At 48.3% G+C, this 19,788-nt stretch overlaps 1 protein-coding gene across 5 annotated transcripts in view; it reads right to left on the bottom strand.

Annotated features, from left to right (window-relative positions):
- Nucleotides 1-2,408: 2,408 nt before the first annotated feature.
- The window catches only part of KIF17 (kinesin family member 17), a 36,025-nt gene continuing 18,645 nt past the window's right edge, over nt 2,409-19,788 (bottom strand). For 2 of the 5 annotated variants that reach the window (XM_033173701.1, XM_033173697.1), the window contains 6 exons: nt 17,798-17,931; nt 15,720-15,951; nt 7,808-8,066; nt 6,298-6,371; nt 5,203-5,323; nt 2,409-2,780 (listed from right to left, as the gene is read on the bottom strand). In XM_033173701.1, the coding sequence (XP_033029592.1) occupies nt 2,581-2,780; nt 5,203-5,323; nt 6,298-6,371; nt 7,808-8,066; nt 15,720-15,951; nt 17,798-17,931 (1,020 nt within the window). In that variant the 3' untranslated portion in view covers nt 2,409-2,580. The remainder of the gene's footprint in view (nt 2,781-5,202; nt 5,324-6,297; nt 6,372-7,807; nt 8,067-15,719; nt 15,952-17,797; nt 17,932-19,788) is intronic. The other 3 variants (XM_033173699.1, XM_033173700.1, XM_033173698.1) reach the window with 3 other exon arrangements.

Below are 19,788 nucleotides of genomic sequence, written 5' to 3'. Positions count from 1 at the left end.
GTCACGGTGAGCTACCATTGGTTCTCCTACCTCCTTTGATTGGGTTTTGATTGGATTTTACATTTCTGGTGGTTTGGCTTCAATTCAGGGAGATTTTGGTTGTTTGGGGGATTTGGTGGTGGTGCTTCTTTTATAATAGTTTTGTCTGTGGGTTTGGTAGTTTTGCTTCATTGTGGGTGGTTTTGCTGCTTTGTGGTTAGGTGTTAGGGTTAGCGGGTTAGAGTTAGACTGTTGGGGTTAAGCTCACTCCTCCACCAAGGTATGTCTCAGCCAGTCTCGGAATAGAAGTTTCCTTTTGTTTTGCTTCAGCTTGTGCCTGCTAGGTCAGGGAAATATAATAATGTTTGATTTCCTTTTTTCTCAGATGGGAGCTGGTGGCGCTCAACCTCTTGGACTTGCCAATCGGAAGGTTGCTGTTTTGAATCTGTGTGACTGTGTGAGTTCCCATTGCTCTGTCTTGTGGTAAGGGGACAAGAGCGAGCCCTGGAAAGTGTGTGGTAACGTGTGCTTGACCCAAGGTCACCTAACCAACCTGCAAACAAATCAGGATGAAGGCTCAATAAATAGGTGGCCTGGGAAGCAACATCTCTTTACTACTCAACACTACTTATTGGGTCAGACAAGCTGCATCCTGGCCATTCTTAGCCCCGTCTTCCAGCACCTGTTATAAAGGTATTCTCTTAAACAAAGGTTGGAGACACCACCATATTTGGAGGGGGCAAATATGGCCCTTCAGGCATCTACATTTGGCCCTATGGAGACGAGGGCCACAGCCCAGCAGCTCTTGGCATGCCGCAGTTTGGCACTGGTATGCAACAGCCTCCCCATTGTACTTGAAGCTTCTTCATTTGGCTGAGGCACAGACCAGCAGAATATCGGCTCCACTCCACCACCACCCGCCTCGGGCCCCGCTGCCAGAAATCTCTTGGTATGAGGGAAGTGCAGATATTGCATGCTAATCCCAGATAGGTTTGGGGACTGGGAGGGAGAAGGCAGGAACGCCCAGCGTTTGGGGTCCAAGGTTGCAGAGATTCTCTTCTTCCCTGCCCTCTGTTTCCGGCACATTTCCTTCCAGGGTTACAATTAAATAGAGAATAGATAGTGGAGGACAACATGGGCTATAGAGCAACAAGCTAAAGTTTCATTAACAGGCAGTTTATTGTGCTCACATAAAAGGTGAAAACAAAGAAATCAACTAACACATGGACAGAGAGCAGTACCTTAAATTAACATCTGACTCCCACATGAATGTGCTACTATTACTCCCACTCAGGTTTTCAACTGTTCTCATCTAGTGCCCAAAGCTGGTGAATTATTGTGCAGTATCAAAAGCCCACGTTCCGCTGTGAGGCATCCATCTTGAAATGGGCTTGAAGAAAGCAGTGGCTAAGACGTGGCAGTGAAACTGTTGTAAGAGTGAGAGGAGGGAAGTGCATGCTGGATTGAGGTGATCTCAGGTTGCAGAAGTGACAACACATTGCTCTATCTAAAAATGTAAAACTGAAGAGCTTTGGAAGGTGACATTAATTAATTTAATGATGTCCCCAAAAACAATGGGGTGTAGAAAAACCGTACTGTGCCTTCTGAGCAGAAGAGCAATGATCTGGGAAAGGATGACTATGTAGTCTCTGTCTATCTGCCCACCCCCAATCATCACAAGAGCTGAAAGCTCCCCCCCCCCAACACCCTATATGTGAATGCAGCTGAGCTGCAATGAAATTTGCCAGGGGAGGCAGTCACAGCAAGCTTCTGGAGTCCAGCTTCTGGGGAAGCCCAGGCATCGTGAGCTGGACAGACATACCCACCATTTCTCTGACCCCCTGCCTCTATTGACAGTGGAGCTTCACAGCGTTACTCAGCACTCTCAGCACCCCCTTTAATGCTGCTTGACAGGCAGACAGCTCCCAGGAGGCATTTCCCACCCAGCTGGCTCTTAATGCACAGCATAAATTTAAACTGTGCAGGTTCTGCTTTGAGCACTATTCTTCTCAACTACTCAAAATTCAACCCCCTTCAGCCACTATTCTGCTCTTGAGTGTAGAATGGATCTCCCTTCTCCTCTTGTCTGTCTGCTTCAGAATCCCTCAAAATCCAAAATGAGAGCAGAGTCAGGATCTAAACTGAGCTAAGCAGGCAGGGCAGTGATGCTACAGGCTATTAAATAGGCTTTGGGATTTTCTGCCCACTTAGGAAGACAAAAGGCAACACTTGGAGAATCTTAAGGTCCACCACCAAGAATTCTTAATCCATCTGTTCTGTTCTGTTGAGTTCCCTTCCTGCTGCCATGCATTTCAATGATTGGGAGAGGGAGAGTAGACCGAAAGGCGAGGTCACTACAAAATGGCAAAGGAATAGGCAACTGTGAGAGGTACCAGCCCCACCTTCAACATGGAGGGCTGACCACACTATAGTCTGTGGGAAGCAGCATTTAATTGCTTTCACTCTCCCCCAAAGGGAAAGAAAAGCCATGGATCCCTTTGAAAAGCAGCTATGGTCCCCAAAATGGGGGTCAAGGAAGGGTGTCCAGATGTTGACTAGCATGGCCAAAGAGAACTGCAAGCAGACCAACAACCACAACAGTCAGAGAGGGTCGCCGCTGCTCAGGTTGTTCCGGCTTTTCTTGCGCTTTGTCTTGGCTGAAGGAGAGGAGAAATCCAGAGATTCGAGACGAAAGGGACGTGGCTGGGGCATCTCCACCGTTTGGGCAGGGGGAATAGGTGCCAGGCTGGAAGTCAGGATGGAGGTATTGTTGTTCAGCAAAGGGGGAGAATTATGGGAAGCTGCAAAGGACAAAAATACGCGTACACACACACACACACACAGAGAGAGAGAGAGAGAGAGAGAGAGAGAGAGAGAAAACATTGAGATACTTGGTCTAATTTCAACATAAAAACTACATCTCCCTGGAGAAACCTATACATCACTTAGCATAAATATTTTTAATACTAGGGGCTGCGGTCCCACCTCACTCCACTCACCAAGCCATTTGCCAACCCTGCAACTTCCCTCTCTCCACCTCACCCCCCTTGCCTATCCCCTCCTTCTCACAGCTCACCTGAACCCCCTTCAGAGGGCGGTTTTCTGATGCACCTCCTCTTCCCCTCCATTAAAGCTCTCTGCAGCCATGTTTAATGGATGGGGAAGGTGCTTCACAGAGCGGTTTGGCAAATGGATCAAACAGATGACCTAGTCCACCTGCCCTCGCCTCCTGACAGCCACATGAACTACATCATCAACAGCCTTACATTGTTAAGTATATAGGAAGATTTTGAGGCTATGCTTTTTAAAGATTTTGAGACACGCTTTAAAAACAACAACCCTGTACATTGCCTATTGTGTATGTGTGCATATTAGATACTTGTATAATAACTGAGGGTGTTGATGATATGGAATAGGTACGGTGACATACTAACACCACAGTCCTAACCATGTTTACTCAGAAGCAAGTCCTATTAACTTCAGTTAAATGACTGTAGGACTGCAGCATAAGGCCTGACCTTGTGTAGTAAGTACAGTGCCATCCAGGAAACTATTACCGGTAAGTAGTAAGTCCCTAGTTTCAGTCTTGCCACTGGGCCCTTACAGACTGTTGTTTGGGTGGGATTCAATCACATGATGCCAAATTCACATTGAAACGAATGCCGATTTGGTGCTTTTGCACAACAGAACTACTGCAAAATCAGACTATAGCAATAAGGAACGTGATGGGGAAATAGCAATTACTTGATGCAAGCTCATCTCTTTGCAACCTCAATCTGAAGAAGTGTGCATGCACACGAAAGCTCATACCAAGAACAAACTTAGTTGGTGTCGAATTTATTTTTTTATCTTTGCAAACAGATCAAGATGAATGCTCAATAAACCAGTTGTTTGGAAGTGAGCATTGTCATGGACTTACTGGTAGGTGCGCCAGTCCCTCCAACGCAGCTCCTCATTTGCAAAACAGAGATAATAATACTTCCTGGCCTATCATCCTGGGTTGTTGCAGAGCAGGGATGGGGAGAAACCTGCTTATCATGATTGGTCTCATGGGACAAATTTGACAAGTGGGTGCAGCCACCCACCTGTCAATTACACGGCACCACAGCAATGCCATCTGCAAGGTGCTACTGAATTGGAGGGGGAAATAAAGAGAGAGACTGAGATTTTAGATTTTGAAGGTACTGCTTTTTTTTACAGTGGGCATTTGCAGAGCAGGCTCTCAACATTATCCACATAAAAAGGAAGTAGAGGGTAGAGAGTGGAGAGAGGGGGGGCAAAGGCTGCTGAAAAAGGAGCCTGCTGATTGTGTGCTGCTGCAAAGTATTTTGCAGCCTTGGGGGACCTGAACTGCATGGACACTCCCCCACTGGCACTCTAGTGCACAGGGCTAATCCTTCTAGAGGTCTGCCTGCTTAGCTGCTACAACCTTGAACTTTAGAAGTCTAGTAGAGGGGGGAAGAGACGCAGGTGGCGCTGTGGGTTAAACCACAGAGCCTAGGGCTTGCTGGTCAGAAGGTTGGCAGTTCAAATCCCTGCAACGGGGTGAGCTCCCGTTGCTCGGTCCCAGCTCCTGCCAACCTAGCAGCTCGAAAGCACGTCAAAGTGCAAGTAGATAAATAGGTACCGCTCTGGCGGGAAGGTAAACGGCGTTTCTGTGCGCTGCTCTGGTTCGCCAGAAGCGGCTTAGTCATGCTGGCTACATGACCTGGAAGCTGTACGCCAGCTCCCTCGGCCAGTAATGTGAGATGAGCGTCGCAACCCCAGAGTAATCCGCGCCTGGACCTAACGGTCAGGGGTCCCTTTACCTTTAGAGGGGGGAAAGCAGCAGTTGGGTCTCCCCCTGCCCCCTGCCAATGCTTGCAAAAGGCACCTTTCTTCCTCCCTTCCCTGTCACTTGATGGGGAGGAGGGGAAGAAATAATGTTTTGGCTTGCAAGCTCTTGTTCCCTGTTGGGAATAGGCAGTTGCAGCCAAGGCAGAACTGAACTCTGGCCTTGCACTCTTCTGTTGACAGGTGGTTCTGGTGCAGGCAAAACTGGACCCCCTGGTGAGCCAAGATCCTCCCACAAGTGGGAGTGTCCCTGCCTCCATTGTAAGGAATTCTGAAATAATGTTTCAGAAACATTTAGGACACCTTAAAAGTACTGTACAAGTGTTGGGTATCATGTAGAAGTCAGGCAAACCTTTTGAAAAAAAGGAAAGAACACATGAATGCATTTACCTAGACTCTTCATGGGGTCAGCACTGAGAATCTGGCTTGCTCGTTTTGAGCGAAAATAGTTACTGGCAATATTCTCACTATCACTCTTGCTCAGCATCACTTTATAGCGGTCTTCTTCCTGCTGGGAACATAACCAAGCAGTCACCAGTCTGTCATCATTTAACCTAAAGAGGTCACTACTGTTCACCTTTTCGCATGAGGGAAACTGAGGCTGGAACCTGACATGTCAGCCCCCCTTTTAACCTGCTGAACTACACTTACTTCTCTGTCTAGTTTCCACACTGGTGTCCAAAAACTAGGTTGCAAAGCCTTGGAAAAATAATCTAATCCAGACCAAGTTATCCATGGGGTATAAATGAGAGGGTTGAGCGCTTAATTACACGTATCTTATGAAAAGCCATTGTGTGTAAAAGAGCTTAACTTCTCATTTAATTTCTGGGGGAGTAACAGCACTGCAGAATGTATACACTCTGGTTAAACATGAAAAATTGGGAAATATTGTTGCACGCCACCCCAATCTCTGAGCAGTGTGAGATTCCAGGGATTCACCCAGAGTTTGTGTTTCTTTTGGAATGAGGTGCGGCACAGACTGTGGTGTCCTATTTACACATATCCACAACCTGAGCCTGCAATGGAGGAGTTCACAGCATTAACACCGCAAGAAGGTCTTGCTTCACCATGACCATGATTGCTCCCAGTTAGCCGGTCTGAGCTTTCCACACTGACTTAGGGACTGATTTACATATTATACTCTAAAGAAAAGAATGCAGGAGATGAGGCCAATTCCTTGCTGCCGCTGCCGCCATTACTGCAACTTTGCCTTGGCTGCTGGAAGAAGGCAGGAGTTAAACCCTCCCTGCATTCAAGCCCCCACCCCTAATACCTGTAGGCCATTAGTTTCATTCTTTCCCCTCATTATGAAGGCAGTGTGTGAACCAGCTTGGGGCTCAACAGGATCCCCTGAAGTTTCACCTTTAGCTCTTATGCAGAAAGCAGCAAGGAGCCCTGCCATGCCAGTGAAGCACACTGGATCATTTCTTATGCGCACATTGTGTAACATTCTCAGTATTGCCCAAGTACCCTTCCTTAGCTTACCATTGTTGCTGCATCCCCGTTCTCCGATGATGAGCTCTTCCTGCCTGCCTTCGTCTGTGACAACGATGAAACTGCTATGGGGGGGAAAGAGTAAAGGTGGCTCTCAGCCTCAGTGGTGGCTCATTTCTCTGGGGCCAGTATCCAATATGTGCAGAGATTTACAAAGGCCTATTTAACAGCTTGCTTTCTAAACATTTTTTAAGCGGGGCTGCAATAAATTCCATCCGTTCATTAGTCAACAACAGTTGCTGTTGCTTAATTGGTGGGAGCCAATCAGAGGGCAAATGTCGATTGGTTGGTCAGGACTCATATTTTGACCTAAGGCTTGAGCAGTTTAGTCTCTTTCTCATAAACCCTCTATTGATCCACCCTTTCTCCCAAAGGAGCCCTGGGCAGCAAGGAGCATTTAAGGCATCATATATATATATATATATATATATATATATATATATGCGCAAACATTAATTGTGGGTGGGTGTGATTATTATTGGGATCACAGCAGGCAGGCAGGGTTTTAACCCTTTCCTTCTATCCAGCACTCCTGAGGAAAATCCTTCATCTGAAGCTTCTATTTGCATTGGGAGGAAATCTCCATTAGCACCAATAGGGATTTTCTGATGTATAGCTGTAGTCATGTACACACTTAAAGGTAAAGGGACCCCTGACTATTAGGTCCAGTTGCGGACGACTCTGGGGTTGCGGCGCTCATCTCGCTTTACTGGCCAAGGGAGCCGGCGTACAGCTTCCGGGTCATGTGGCCAGCATGACTAAGCCGCTTCTGGAGAACCAGAGCAGCGCACGGAAACGCCGGTTACCTTCCTACCGGAGCGGTTCCTATTTATCTACTTGCACTTTGACGTGCTTTCGAACTGCTAGGTTGGCAGGAGCAGGGACTAAACAACAGGACCTTACCCCGTCGTGGGGATTTGAACCGCCCACCTTCTGATCGGCAAGCCCTAGGCTCTGTGGTTTAACCCACAGCGCCACCCGCGTCCCTCCACACTTACCTGTGAGCAAAAGAATGAGGCTTAATTCTGAGTAAGCACGTGTGGGGTTTTGTAGTTAGAGAAGCAACACCTCACTGCATTCTGCAGTTTTTAAGTTGTTCTCCTTCCAGCTGGTTTCCATACCAGAACTGAGCTGGGCAGGGAGAAAAACTCTTGAAGGAACAAAGCGTAGTGGGGGAAGGGGTCACATTTGGCTCCCCTACTCTGAGAACTCCATTTTGAACGCAGTAAGTAGATCCACAACCCAACCACACATCTTGCTTAGCTCCCAGTCCATGAGCCTGAAGCCTGTTCCTGATTTCACTGTGCATGAAGGTGAGATGCGAAAAGTATTCTAAATAGTCCCAGAGTAGAAGGGACCATGAAGGAAATAAGATATCCAAGAAATCCTTAAGAAGTGAATGAAACCCACATGAAAATCCCGGGAGGCAATTTTTGCTCCATTTTATATGAATGGGCAACCAGACCAATAAAACATGGTAATTCTGAGTTGTTCTTCTTACCTGCAGGGAGACTGGTCTTCTGAGTGACAGGCTCTGGGATTTTCCAACAGCCTGATTCTTCATCCCACGTGGACTCCCGTTTGATTTTATCAAAGTTGCTGTAATTACAGTCCCGCCGTATGAGGGGCTGCACCTGGTCCAGTAGCTGCTGATAAAGGAGGAGCTCCCGCTCTTGGCGGCGGATGGTGGCCAAATAATCAATCTTCTCCATTTCAAATTCGGACTGAAGGTCTTTGATTTCAGTCTCAGCAACCCTCAGCTGCAAAGAAAGCAACCAGTTGTGGGAATAAGAACGAAGTAAAATGTTGGGATCCAGAGTACACAAGCTCACAAGGCCTTACCTGAGCCTATTATAGGGCTGGCTCACACCTGCAGGAGCCTCACCTGAGGAGCTTGCATTTCATGATGGACACTGAACTAGCTCAGTTGAAAATCATAATATAACTACAGAACTTTTTTTTTAAAAAAAAACCAACTTTTTATTTATTGTTAACAAAATATAGGATATTAATTACCAGTAGCCAAAGCCCTAGTTGAAGAGGAACGTTTTTGCCTGTTGCATAAAGGTATATAATTGTCAGGAACCCCCCCCCAGGGCTGCTGGAGAAAGCGAAAGAGCATTATAATTACCGAGATCCTCCTAAATTATATTCCAGCGGGGAGAGTTCTCAAGGCGAAGATTCCTCCTCCTCCTCCTCCCCCCTGCATTCCTCAAGTGGTGAGACGCCAGCAGAAGCAGGAAGGAGGGGTAGAGGCGAGACGATGAAGCAGCCTTATGGCCGGGGGGAAGGCTGGGGGGAGGATCAGATTCCCACGCCCAGAAGCAGGGAAGGGAGGGGTCCACATCGGATCCCACGCTGGTTTTGCTGGGCAAGGAACAGGAAGTAGTTATTCCTGGGATCTGTCTAGTCAGGAATGGACGTGTTTCTTTTGCTCTCACTGTACATTTTTTGAGCACAATAAAGAACTTAGCTTAGAAGTTCCTGTGTCTTGGCTTCACTCATGAACAGCCACTGAACGTCGTTACAGCATCCCAGGAATCCCTGCTGGCTGTTTGTGAGAGGTTTTATTTTCTTTTCCCCTTTGCCTCTTATCTTTTGGCTGCTACCGGCAGACGATGAGCACGGACGAGCAGGGGATGGCAGAGGCGGCCCAGCAGATTGCAGCATTGCAGAAACGAGTGGGGGATTTGGAAGCCTATGCAGTGAAGGTTAACGCCCGACTGGAAGAGAGGGAGAACCAGCTGGCAGCGCTCCAGCAGAGGAATGGTGAGCTACAGACCCATGCCGATAGGCTCAGCGCGCGTCTGGAGGAACACAGGCAGCTGAGCCAGGGGGGGCAGAAGGCACCGGTTGGCCGTAAGTTGGGGGCGCTGGTGAGCAAGTTTGGTGGGGACCCCGGGAATTACTTGAATTTTAAGACTGAGATAAAGTATGCCCTGAAGCTGCAGGAGGCGGAGTTCACCAATGACGGGGAGAAAGTTGCATTTGTGATTTCTCACCTGGAGGCGGAGGCCAGGGCGTGGATCAGGCCTTTAATTGCATCAGAGGATGCTGCTCTGCAGGACCTTACACAGTTTTTTGATGCTATGGATGCGATGTTCACATCCTCGGTCGAGAAAGATGTGGCCAGGCAGGAGCTGCTAGCGCTCAAGCAGGGAGCCATGACCGTGAGAGCTTATTGGTCAAAATTCTCAATGCTCTGCCATACCTTGCATTGGGACTTATCATCCGAACAGAGCCAAGCCTTATTTGAAGCGGGGCTCAATGAGGAAGTGAAGGACGAGTTGGCACGTTGTCCTAAGCCGAAGGACATGAATGAACTGATGCGGAGCGCTCTCTCCGTGGGCGTGAGGCTGGAGGAGAGGGCGCGTTTGAAGGGATCGCACAGGGCGGAGCGTTTCTTAAGCAACCGTATTCCAGGCAGTTCCGGCCATGCGCCCAGAGTACAGCAGCCAGAGCCGATGGAGATTGGGGGGGCGCCTGTGAAGCCTTCCCAGGGGCCTGGAGCGGGGCGCAAGGCTGAAGGCAAGGCGCCTCGGACGGGTCTCAAATGCTATGTCTGCTCCCAAACGGGGCATTTTGCGAGATCATGCCCGCAGAGGAGGGGGTGGCAGGGCATGGCAGGAACCGTTCAGCCTGAGGGGGAGAAGGTGGAACCACAGGGAAACGAGGCAGCCTGGCTGGAGAAAGGAGGGGCCAGCAGCCAGGCGGAACGGAAGTGAAGGTGCCCCGGCCAGAAGCGCCCAAGCCCAGCATTGTGGTTAAGGTGACGCTAGAGCTTCCCAACGGTCACCCCGTGGAGGTGGAAGCCTTAATTGACTCAGGTGCCAGTGCAGATTTTTTCAGCAGAGACTTTGCCTTGGAGCATCAGTTGCATCTGCTTCCATTAGACTTTCCGTTGCAGGTGACGACCATCGATGGAAGGAAGTTGTTGGGAGGGGAAATTGCCCATCAAACCCCTCCAATGCGCATGAAAATAGGGAGGCATGAGGAAGTAATCGCTTTTAATGTCACCACCTTAGCAGGGCCGCCCATTGTACTGGGCATGAGCTGGCTCAACCAGCATGACCCGGTGGTGGCCTGGCACCAGAGGTCACTAACTTTCGGATCAGCACATTGCATGGGGCATTGTCTGGGTGGAAGGAGTGACTACAATGGCAAGGTGTTGGCAGCAGCGGTCCAGATGTGTGGGGGTGGAGTACTGCCTGAAATCTACGCAGAATTCGCGGAGGTGTTCAGTGAGAAGGAGGCCGATCGGCTACCACCCCACAGGCCCTACGACTGCCAGATCAACCTGGTGCCGGGAGCAAGGTTGCCCACGGGGAAGCTCTATGCCATGTCGGATCAGGAGATGGATGAGCTCAAGGAGTTCATTGACAAGAACCTGAGACGAGGGTTCATACGGGAGTCCCGGGCAGTAGGAGGAAGTCCTGTGTTCTTCGTGGACAAGAAAGACACCACCCATAAGAGACTGGTGGTGGATTATAGATTTTTGAATTCCTTGACGCAACCCCTCACATTCCCAATGCCCCGCATCGACGACTTGTTGACGAGAGTGCGCGAGGGCAAGATTTTCACTAAGTTGGACTTACGCGGAGCGTATAATCTGATACGAGTGCGAGAGGGGGACGAGTGGAAGACTACCATGTTTACCCCCCTGGGCAGCTATGAGTATTTAGTTATGCCCTTCGGTTTGCAAGCGGGAAGCCCCTGCTTCCAGGCCTTCATGCATCACGTGCTGGGTCCTCTCCTCTACAGGAACTGTGTTTGCTATTTGGACGACGTCCTGATCTACTCGAGGAACGAGGAGGAGCACGTGCGTCACGTCAGGGCGGTGTTGGAGAAGCTGCGGGAGCATAGGCTGTACGTCAAGCTCGAGAAATGCCAGTTTCACACCAGAGAAGTGGACTTCCTGGGTTATCGTTTAACCGACAAGGGGTTGGCCATGGACGGCGAGAAGGTGAAGGCGGTGCTGGAGTGGAAGAGCCCTAGGAACAAGAAGGATGTGCAGCGGTTCCTTGGGTTCAGCAATTTCTACCGCAAGTTCATTCCCAACTTTGCCAAGGTGGCGGGGCCCATAACGGACTGTTTGAGTGGCAAGAAGAAGTTCGTCTGGTCGGAGGCGGCCCAAAAGGCGTTTGAGCGTTTGAAGAGGGTGTTTGCGTCGGAGGAGCAGCTGGTGCACGTGAACACGCACGCTCCACTCAGGGTGGAGACAGATGCCTCTGACCGCGCAATTGGTGCCGTGCTTTTGCAGCAAGACAAGGCCGGTGATTGGAGACCGTGCGCTTTCTTCTCGAGAAAGTTGAACAAGTCTGAGCGCAATTACACAGTGTGGGACAAGGAGCTGCTTGCCATTTATGCGGCCTTCAAACAGTGGAGGCACTTTCTGGTAGGGGCCACGCACCAGATACAGGTCTGCACAGACCACAAGAACTTGGAGTACTGGCGCACGGCTAGGGTGCTCAACCAGCGGCAGATCAGATGGGCAGAGTTTTTTGCCGGTTTCCATTTTAAGATCCAGTACGTCCGGGGAGAGCAGAATGTCAGGGCGGATGCCCTGTCCAGGAAGCCCGAGTACTTGGCAGACGAAGGAGCCCCGGAACCGAGACATGTCTTCAGTCAGCAGCAGTGGGCCTGCGGGGGGACCTTGGACCTTAGGGGGGAAATTGCCAGATTGACCAAGGACGATGAGTTCGCCCGCAAGCAGCTGCAGGAGCTTAAGGAGGGCAGCCCAGAGGGAGACTTTGCTGAAGGGGAGGGGCTGCTTTTCCGCAAGGGGGCAGTGTACGTTCCAGATGGGGGGTTGCGGGCCAAGGTACTCAAGCAGCTGCACGACACCCCCACAGCAGGTCACTTTGGTCAGCGAAAGACGATGGACCTGGTAACCAGGGACTTTTGGTGGCCAGGGGTGAGGGAGGATGTAAAGGAGTATGTGCAGGGGTGTGAAATGTGTCAACGGGCCAAGGGGGAGAGAGTTGCACCAGCGGGGCTGTTGGAACCACTGCCCACGCCCAGGGGGCCTTGGGAGGTAGTTTCGGTGGATTTCATCACCGACTTGCCAAGGTCCCAGGGGCAGACGGCGGTGTTGGTAGTGGTGGACTTGTTCACCAAAATGTGTCACTTCATAGCTTGCCCGAGGGCAGTGTCAGCAGAAGAAACGGCCAAGCTGTTTCTCAAGCACGTGTTCCGACTGCACGGCCTGCCGTCGAGGATTGTTTCGGACCGTGGACGGCAATTCACCTCTAGGTTTTGGCGCAAGCTCATGGACTTGCTGCAGGTGGAGGTGGCTCTGTCCACGGCCAGGCATCCTCAGACCAATGGCCAGGCGGAGAGGGCCAATGGGGTGTTGCAGCAGTATCTGCGTTGTTACGTGAACCAGAGACAGAACGATTGGGTGGACAAGTTGCCACTAGCAGAGTTTGCGTACAACAACGCAGAGCATGTCACCACAGGGATGAGCCCTTTTATGGCCAACTACGGGCGGCATCCTCGAGCTTTTCCGGGCAGGGACGAGGAGGTCCTGGAGGTACCGGCGGCGCAGGAGCTGGCTGGGGAAATGGTGAGGGTGCATCAGCAGCTAGTTGAAACGCTGGAGAGGGCCAAGGAGACCTACAAGAGGGATGCGGATAGGCACAGGAGGGAAGGGGAAAGCATTCAGGTAGGAGACAAGGTGTGGCTCTCGTCACAGGGATTGCCCATCAGGAGGGGGTGTAAGAAGTTGGTGCACCGAAGGTTGGGGCCGTTTGAGGTAACCCAACAGGTTAATCCAGTCACCTTTCGCTTGAGGCTGCCGGAAAGTATGCGGATTCATCCCGTGTTTCATCGTGCCCTCTTGTCCAAGTATAGGGAAGGGAGCCGGTTTCATAGGGAGGCCAGGGAGGAGGTACCAACACCGGTGTTAGAAAAGGAGGATTCCTACAATGAGGTTACGGAGATCCTGGATTCCAGGTGGAGGGGAAGTGAACTGGAGTATCTGGTGGCATGGGAAGGGGAGCCAGAGTCCGAGAACACATGGGTACCAGCAGGCACCATCTCGGAGGAATATCTAGTGCATGAGTTCCATGCCTTGTTTCCACATAAGCCCAAGCCGGCGAGGGGCTCGTGGGAGGAGGTCTTTGCTCCCACGGATGACAGTGAGGAAGAGTTTTGGGGTTTCCGGTCTGGTGGGGAGCGGGACGACACAGAAAGGGAGTCAGAGTGGGAAGAGGAGGTCCCGGAGGGTAATGAGGTGGAGGTCGGGTTACCCATGGGTTTCCAAGACATCTTCGCCTCCACGGAAGACGAGGAGGAAGATTTTAGGGGTTTTCCGGTATCGCCCCTCAGGGGGGAGGGAGGCGAACTAACAGAGGGAAACGAGGGGGGAGTACAGCAGGTGAAGCCCAGAGCCTCGGGGGAGGAGGGGGGCTTTGAGGGGGGGGTGGATGTCAGGAACCCCCCCCCAGGGCTGCTGGAGAAAGCGAAAGAGCATTATAATTACCGAGATCCTCCTAAATTATATTCCAGCGGGGAGAGTTCTCAAGGCGAAGATTCCTCCTCCTCCTCCTCCCCCCTGCATTCCTCAAGTGGTGAGACGCCAGCAGAAGCAGGAAGGAGGGGTAGAGGCGAGACGATGAAGCAGCCTTATGGCCGGGGGGAAGGCTGGGGGGAGGATCAGATTCCCACGCCCAGAAGCAGGGAAGGGAGGGGTCCACATCGGATCCCACGCTGGTTTTGCTGGGCAAGGAACAGGAAGTAGTTATTCCTGGGATCTGTCTAGTCAGGAATGGACGTGTTTCTTTTGCTCTCACTGTACATTTTTTGAGCACAATAAAGAACTTAGCTTAGAAGTTCCTGTGTCTTGGCTTCACTCATGAACAGCCACTGAACGTCGTTACAATAATGAAGGTGGCAACCGAACCTCCTTAAGGAGAGCATTCCACAAATGGGGAGCCACTGCAGAAAGGGAACATTCTCACTGAAACTCTCATGGAGGAGCCACATGAGGAAGGGCCTCAGGTGATGATCTCAGAGTCTGGGTAGGGCACTTCTGTTGATACAGTCTAAAATAGTATTAGTGTTAACTGATGTTAAGCTTGTGGTCTACCAAGACCCTGAGATCCTTTTCACAGGCTGAGCATTGCTTTCCTTTTTGGTGAAGACAGAGGCAAAGCAGATGCTGAGCAGTTCCGCCTTCTCTCTGTCACCCAACAGCATTCTCCATGCAAGGGACATACCACTTGGTCAAATATGGAGGTAGTCTTGGCTCCTTTAAACTTGAATAGTTGTAGCTTGTTCTGCAGGGTGGGGAAAGCTAAGCCTGTCGCAAATCCCCTTTTCTAAAGAACTGTTTCAGGTAAAGGAGCTCTGCCCTCATTTCCATAAGGCCTCTCTGGTTTTCTCCTCTCTCCCCACCACCCTTTCTCCTCTTAAAAAATCAAACTAAATATAGATACAAAATAAAATGGTGGTGATACTACAAACACTACTTACATTAGTATGAAATACAATGCTTTAAAGCAATGCTTCTCAAGCTAGAAAATTGTTGAAGGTCTTGGTGGACAACTTAATCATTTTTCTGCCTATTACAACAATTGCAACACGCTGTGTGAGATGCTGTATGCTTTTTGAATTTTATGGAATTTAAGTTGTAAAACAATATAATGTAAGAAGCATTGCTGGATTACCAAATAGGCAGAGTTGGCACTGGCCTAGGGGTCCACGCCTTTTAGGGATCCCACAGCAATGGATCAAAATAATATTGATTTGATCTTGAAAGAATTTGAATTTGGAAGAGAAACCTGCATTGACTCAGAAACCGAGCCTACCACCTGCAAGATTTCAACTGCCTAGGGGCCTCCACAGGGTTTAATCTGGCACTGGTAAGAAGAAGAAGAAGAAGAAGAAGAAGAAGAAGAAGAAGTGTTTGGATTTGATATCCCGCTTTTCACTACCCAAAGGAGTCTCAAAGCGGCTCACATTCTCCTTTCCCTTCCTCCCCCACAACAAACACTCTGTGAGGTGAGTGGGGCTGAGAGACTTCAGAGAAGTGTGACTAGCCCAAGGTCACCCAGCAGCTGCATGTGGAGGAGTGGAGATGCGAACCCGGTTCCCCAGATTACGAGTCTGCCGCTCTTAACTACTACACCACACTGGCTCTCCACACTGCCTCAAATCCAAGAAGTTAGAGAGACAATAAATATACCATTAAAATCAATGACTACTGAACGTGGACAAGGCACAGACCACCTGAATGAAGCCTGTAGACAACTGGTGGTCCATGCACTATGGTTTGGGAACCCCTGCTTTAAAGGTCATGGTGAGAGGGACCTGATCCTAACTCCATTACTGCACAATGTCCTCAAGTATCTACATGTGGTAAGCTGTCCTTACCCACCACTGTACAAGAATTCAGAGGGGAAAGGAATCACCTTTTCCTTCATCTTCTCCAACAATTTGCTTTTGGCTCGCACTTCTTCCTGGATGGAATCATAGACGTTGAGCAGGACCCAGTCACTGCTGTCCTCATCTGATTTCTGCAAAGCTGCCAGCAGCTGCTTCTTCCGCTCATCTGCAATTTTCTTTCGCCGTTTATGCTTTTCCTTCAGATCTTTGTTCTTGGCCTGTTCACCTCCTACCACCTGCTGCTCCAGCATCTGCAATCTAAGAAGGTCGGAGGCTATGTCTTAGCTCTAAGCACGGCTTGTCCAACTTTCTATATTCAGTCTCTCCCACCTCCATTTTGCCACTAACTTGTCTGTTGAGGATCCCTGAAACTTGGAACCCCCAAACTTTGAAAACTTTCAGCTTCCCAATTGCTCCCCATAGGCTGTGTAGATTTGAAGCCCATTCTTCCCCTCAAGCAATTCTGGGCGCTATCTTTTCCTCCTCACAGAGTTACAATTCCCAGCAACCTTTAAAAACCACAGGGCCCAAAATTCTTTGAAGAAAAGAATGCTTTGTATGTGCCTTAAAACTATAGTGTGGGAATATATGAAGACAAACTGTAAACAATTAAAAATGTTAGCAGGATTGACATAAACATGAGCAGTAAGAAATAATGGGAGTAAAAATGATAAATTTGTAAATAGGTTTGAATTGCTTATGCAGTAAGATTATGCTATAAAATAAGGAACCGCAGTGGGGGGGAGGGAAGTCAAATAAAATGTAGGTTAAATTTGTTTAGATTTAATTATTGTTGTTGAAACATTGTAAAATGGAAAAATTAAAAGGGGGAAAAGCTATAGTGTGTACTCAGTCTAAACTGAGACTGTGCCAGAGATGGGTGGGGTATAAATATTATTATTATTATTATTATTATTATTATTATTATTATTATTATTATTATTTCCAACACATTTTAGGAGAATACTGGTGATAATGGGCAGGCTATTTTGCATTTTTAGGGAAACTTCCCACTATTTCTGATTTTGTGACTAAGAAACCTCAACAAATCTGTAAAAAATAATAATCCCCAAATAGAGTTTGAGAACCAATGTTCTAGTGCACTGAAGAAAATAAATACCTCCAAAAGGGAAAATAATTTTTCATGCCAGACTGAGCCTACACATTCAAAGGTTGTTGGAGCTGAATCAGGGAGACAGACTTCAAAGGCTAGCCGGAGAGGCAGCTGAAACAAGACCCTCTGGACCACAGCTGGTCAAGGGAGGACAAGAAGGAAAGCATGGTGGGAAAGGAAGTGGGGACAAATGAGGAGCAACTGAGAATCTACTGTCATGAGGGAGGAAGAAGTTGCCATTCAGGTCACAGATGTTCTACCTTCTGAACAACAGAGTCCTCCACAGACAAGGCCTGGGGAGAGAAACTATGTGTTGGCCATCAGGCAATGGCTTTTTCCACCTGCCCTGCCCCCCCCCCCCCGCCCCCCAGGCCAAGGAGACCAGACTTGTAAAAACAGCAGAAGCAGATGCGAAGAGAGGAGAGTTCAGGGCTTTTCTTTTTAAATAATTTTATAAGTTGTGTGTCTTTGTTTCTCAATTTGATCCTTTTACATGGTTTTGTATGTATTGTGTTATTTTACGCATTGTGGCTTGCTGTTATTATTATTGATTATAGTTTAGCAATTATTTATTGTAATTGTTAATAATTAAACAGAAATTCACTCTTATTTGCTGACATTTAATTTTATTGTGCACTATTATATTCTAATGGATTATTGAATATTACTTTATATGATGTAAGTTGTTTGTTTTCAAGTTAGGTTTTTATTATGACTTTTTTTGTATTGTATGAGGTGTAGGATATTTTCTTGTTTCTTCAGCTTGTAAATTGCCTTGTGCATAGATATAGAAAGGGGGCATACAAATGACGTAAAAATGAAATGAAATGAAGGTGCATGCGGGGACTCCAGTCCCCCAACACTGAAGGGAAATGGAACAGGTCTGCTTCAGGCCTAGTGCCCACAATGGAGCCTCTCTGGATCAGAGCAAGTGAGCAAGTCCAACAAACATTTGCACCCCTTGATGGTCTGTCTGTTTCTCACACCGACCTGGCAAGTACTTGCTGCTGGTTCACTGCCACTGGGAGTTCCTCAGCCACATCAGTCCCAGGTGTCCCCGGTCTGACAGCTTTCTCCATATTCTGGGCCACAGAAGGAACAGGAGGCTCAGTTGAGTTGCACTCCTGAGTGTAAGGAAAAATGGGAGGCAGCCATTTTGAATATGCATGATATCCACATTGAGGGATGGACTCAAGCTGATTCACATGCAAGTTTCCAAAATTCAACATCCTATATTTTGCCAGTCTCCCAGAAGGGATTGGGAGAAAGGAAACAAAGACTGGACCATCCACTGGACACACAGTCTGAAGTCTAAGGTCAAGGCTTGCTGGAGCATTGTGCATCCAGTGCTTGGTTACTACTGCTGTTGGTTTTGCTGCCGCCATACTTCAGTCCCAGCCAACCAGCTGTTGTGCAAGGTTCTGGGAGAGGAAAGGGAGAGGAAACACTTTGCTCCCTGGACATGCCCTGAAGTTGCTGGGCAACAGTGAAATGCTTCTATCATCAACCAGCAGAGCAACTGAGCTGCTGACTTCACAATGCACACTGCAATGTAGGAATCTCAACTAAAGCATGTTTACCCAGAATTAGTCTCACTTATTTAAGTGGGATTTATTCCTGAGCAAAGCATGGGTGTAATCCTATACCACTTACTGGAGACTCACTTCTAAATAAACACACACGTGCTTGAAGGACTCATCCACACTTCCATTTGTCCCATGATTTCTAGGTATAGGTCAAAGAGGTCCTTTTTTGTCCTACCACTTTCCGCAGGAAAACCTGCTGTTTACTGTAGAATCGGAACAAACAATTGGTTTTTCTGAGGATTGGCGTTTGTTCCGATTCAGCAGTAAACAGCGGGTTTTCCTGGGGATAACCTCTGGAACCCATGCCAAGAAATTGTGGGAGAAGCAGACATCTGGATGAGCCCTTAGTCTGGTTTTCAAAACTGTTTTAATCCAGGAGAATACCTATTAAGTTCAAGTATAGTTCCTTACTCAAAGTTATCTCATGGAACTAAATATATAAATATATAAAAGTACTGGCTTTAATAATTTGTTACATCAGACACAGTTCATTAAATTCACTTGAATCCCATAATTAACCACCACGAAGGGTGCTTAAGCATTAGCAAAAGGGGGCAGTGGGGGGGGCAGAAGCACATTTCTGTTTCACTTCAATTGGTGAAACAGGATGGGCCAGCACTGGGTCCCTCTAATAACCTAGAGTTGGCATAATGGACTAGAGTAGTCCTTGAAAGCTTATACTAAAATAAATTGGTTTGTCTTTAAGATTCCACTGCTGTGTCCGAGTACACCACAACACAGCATATATTCAAGCTGGGCTCACCTGTAAGGTAGAACGGTTGAGAAGTGGCTTGGGCCTAAAAGACTCCTCTGCTGTGAACCTGCTAAAAAGCTTTAGGGAAGCCAGTGTCCTCCCTTGCTGACCTAACTTACCCGGCTCTTGTAAGAATCACACCCAAAGGGCTATGTTTAGATGTCATGATAATCCACAAAATAGAAAAATAGAAAATTCTTTCCAGTAGCACCTTAGAGACCAACTGAGTTCGTTCTTGGTATGAGCTTTCGTGTGCATGCACACTTCTTCAGATACATGCACACAAAAGCTCATACCAAGAACGAACTCAGTTGGTCTCTAAGGTGCTACTGGAAAGAATTTTCTATTTTGTTTCGACTATGGCAGACCAACACGGCTACCCCCCTGTAACATGATAATCCACAGTTTATTGTGATAGTCATTAGACTAGACATGCCTTGGGCTTGGATGCTCCCCTCCCCTCTCTTCTCCTACCTATGCTGTAGCTGCAAAGAGAAATTTAGAAGCATTCACATCTGGGTTTTTTATTTGTTAAGCACAGCTTATTGCATAAAAAACATAATAAATATTAACCAACTTAAACATTTGGTTTAAGAAGTTGGCTTGCTTCAAAAGCCCATAGCTAAGAATAAGGGTTGGGG

The sequence above is a fragment of the Lacerta agilis genome, chromosome 16 (assembly GCF_009819535.1).
Source record: "Lacerta agilis isolate rLacAgi1 chromosome 16, rLacAgi1.pri, whole genome shotgun sequence".
Lineage (NCBI taxonomy): Eukaryota > Metazoa > Chordata > Lepidosauria > Squamata > Lacertidae > Lacerta > Lacerta agilis.
Note: the sequence above shows the minus strand (reverse complement) of the source record. Positions and strands in the feature narration are given on the sequence as shown.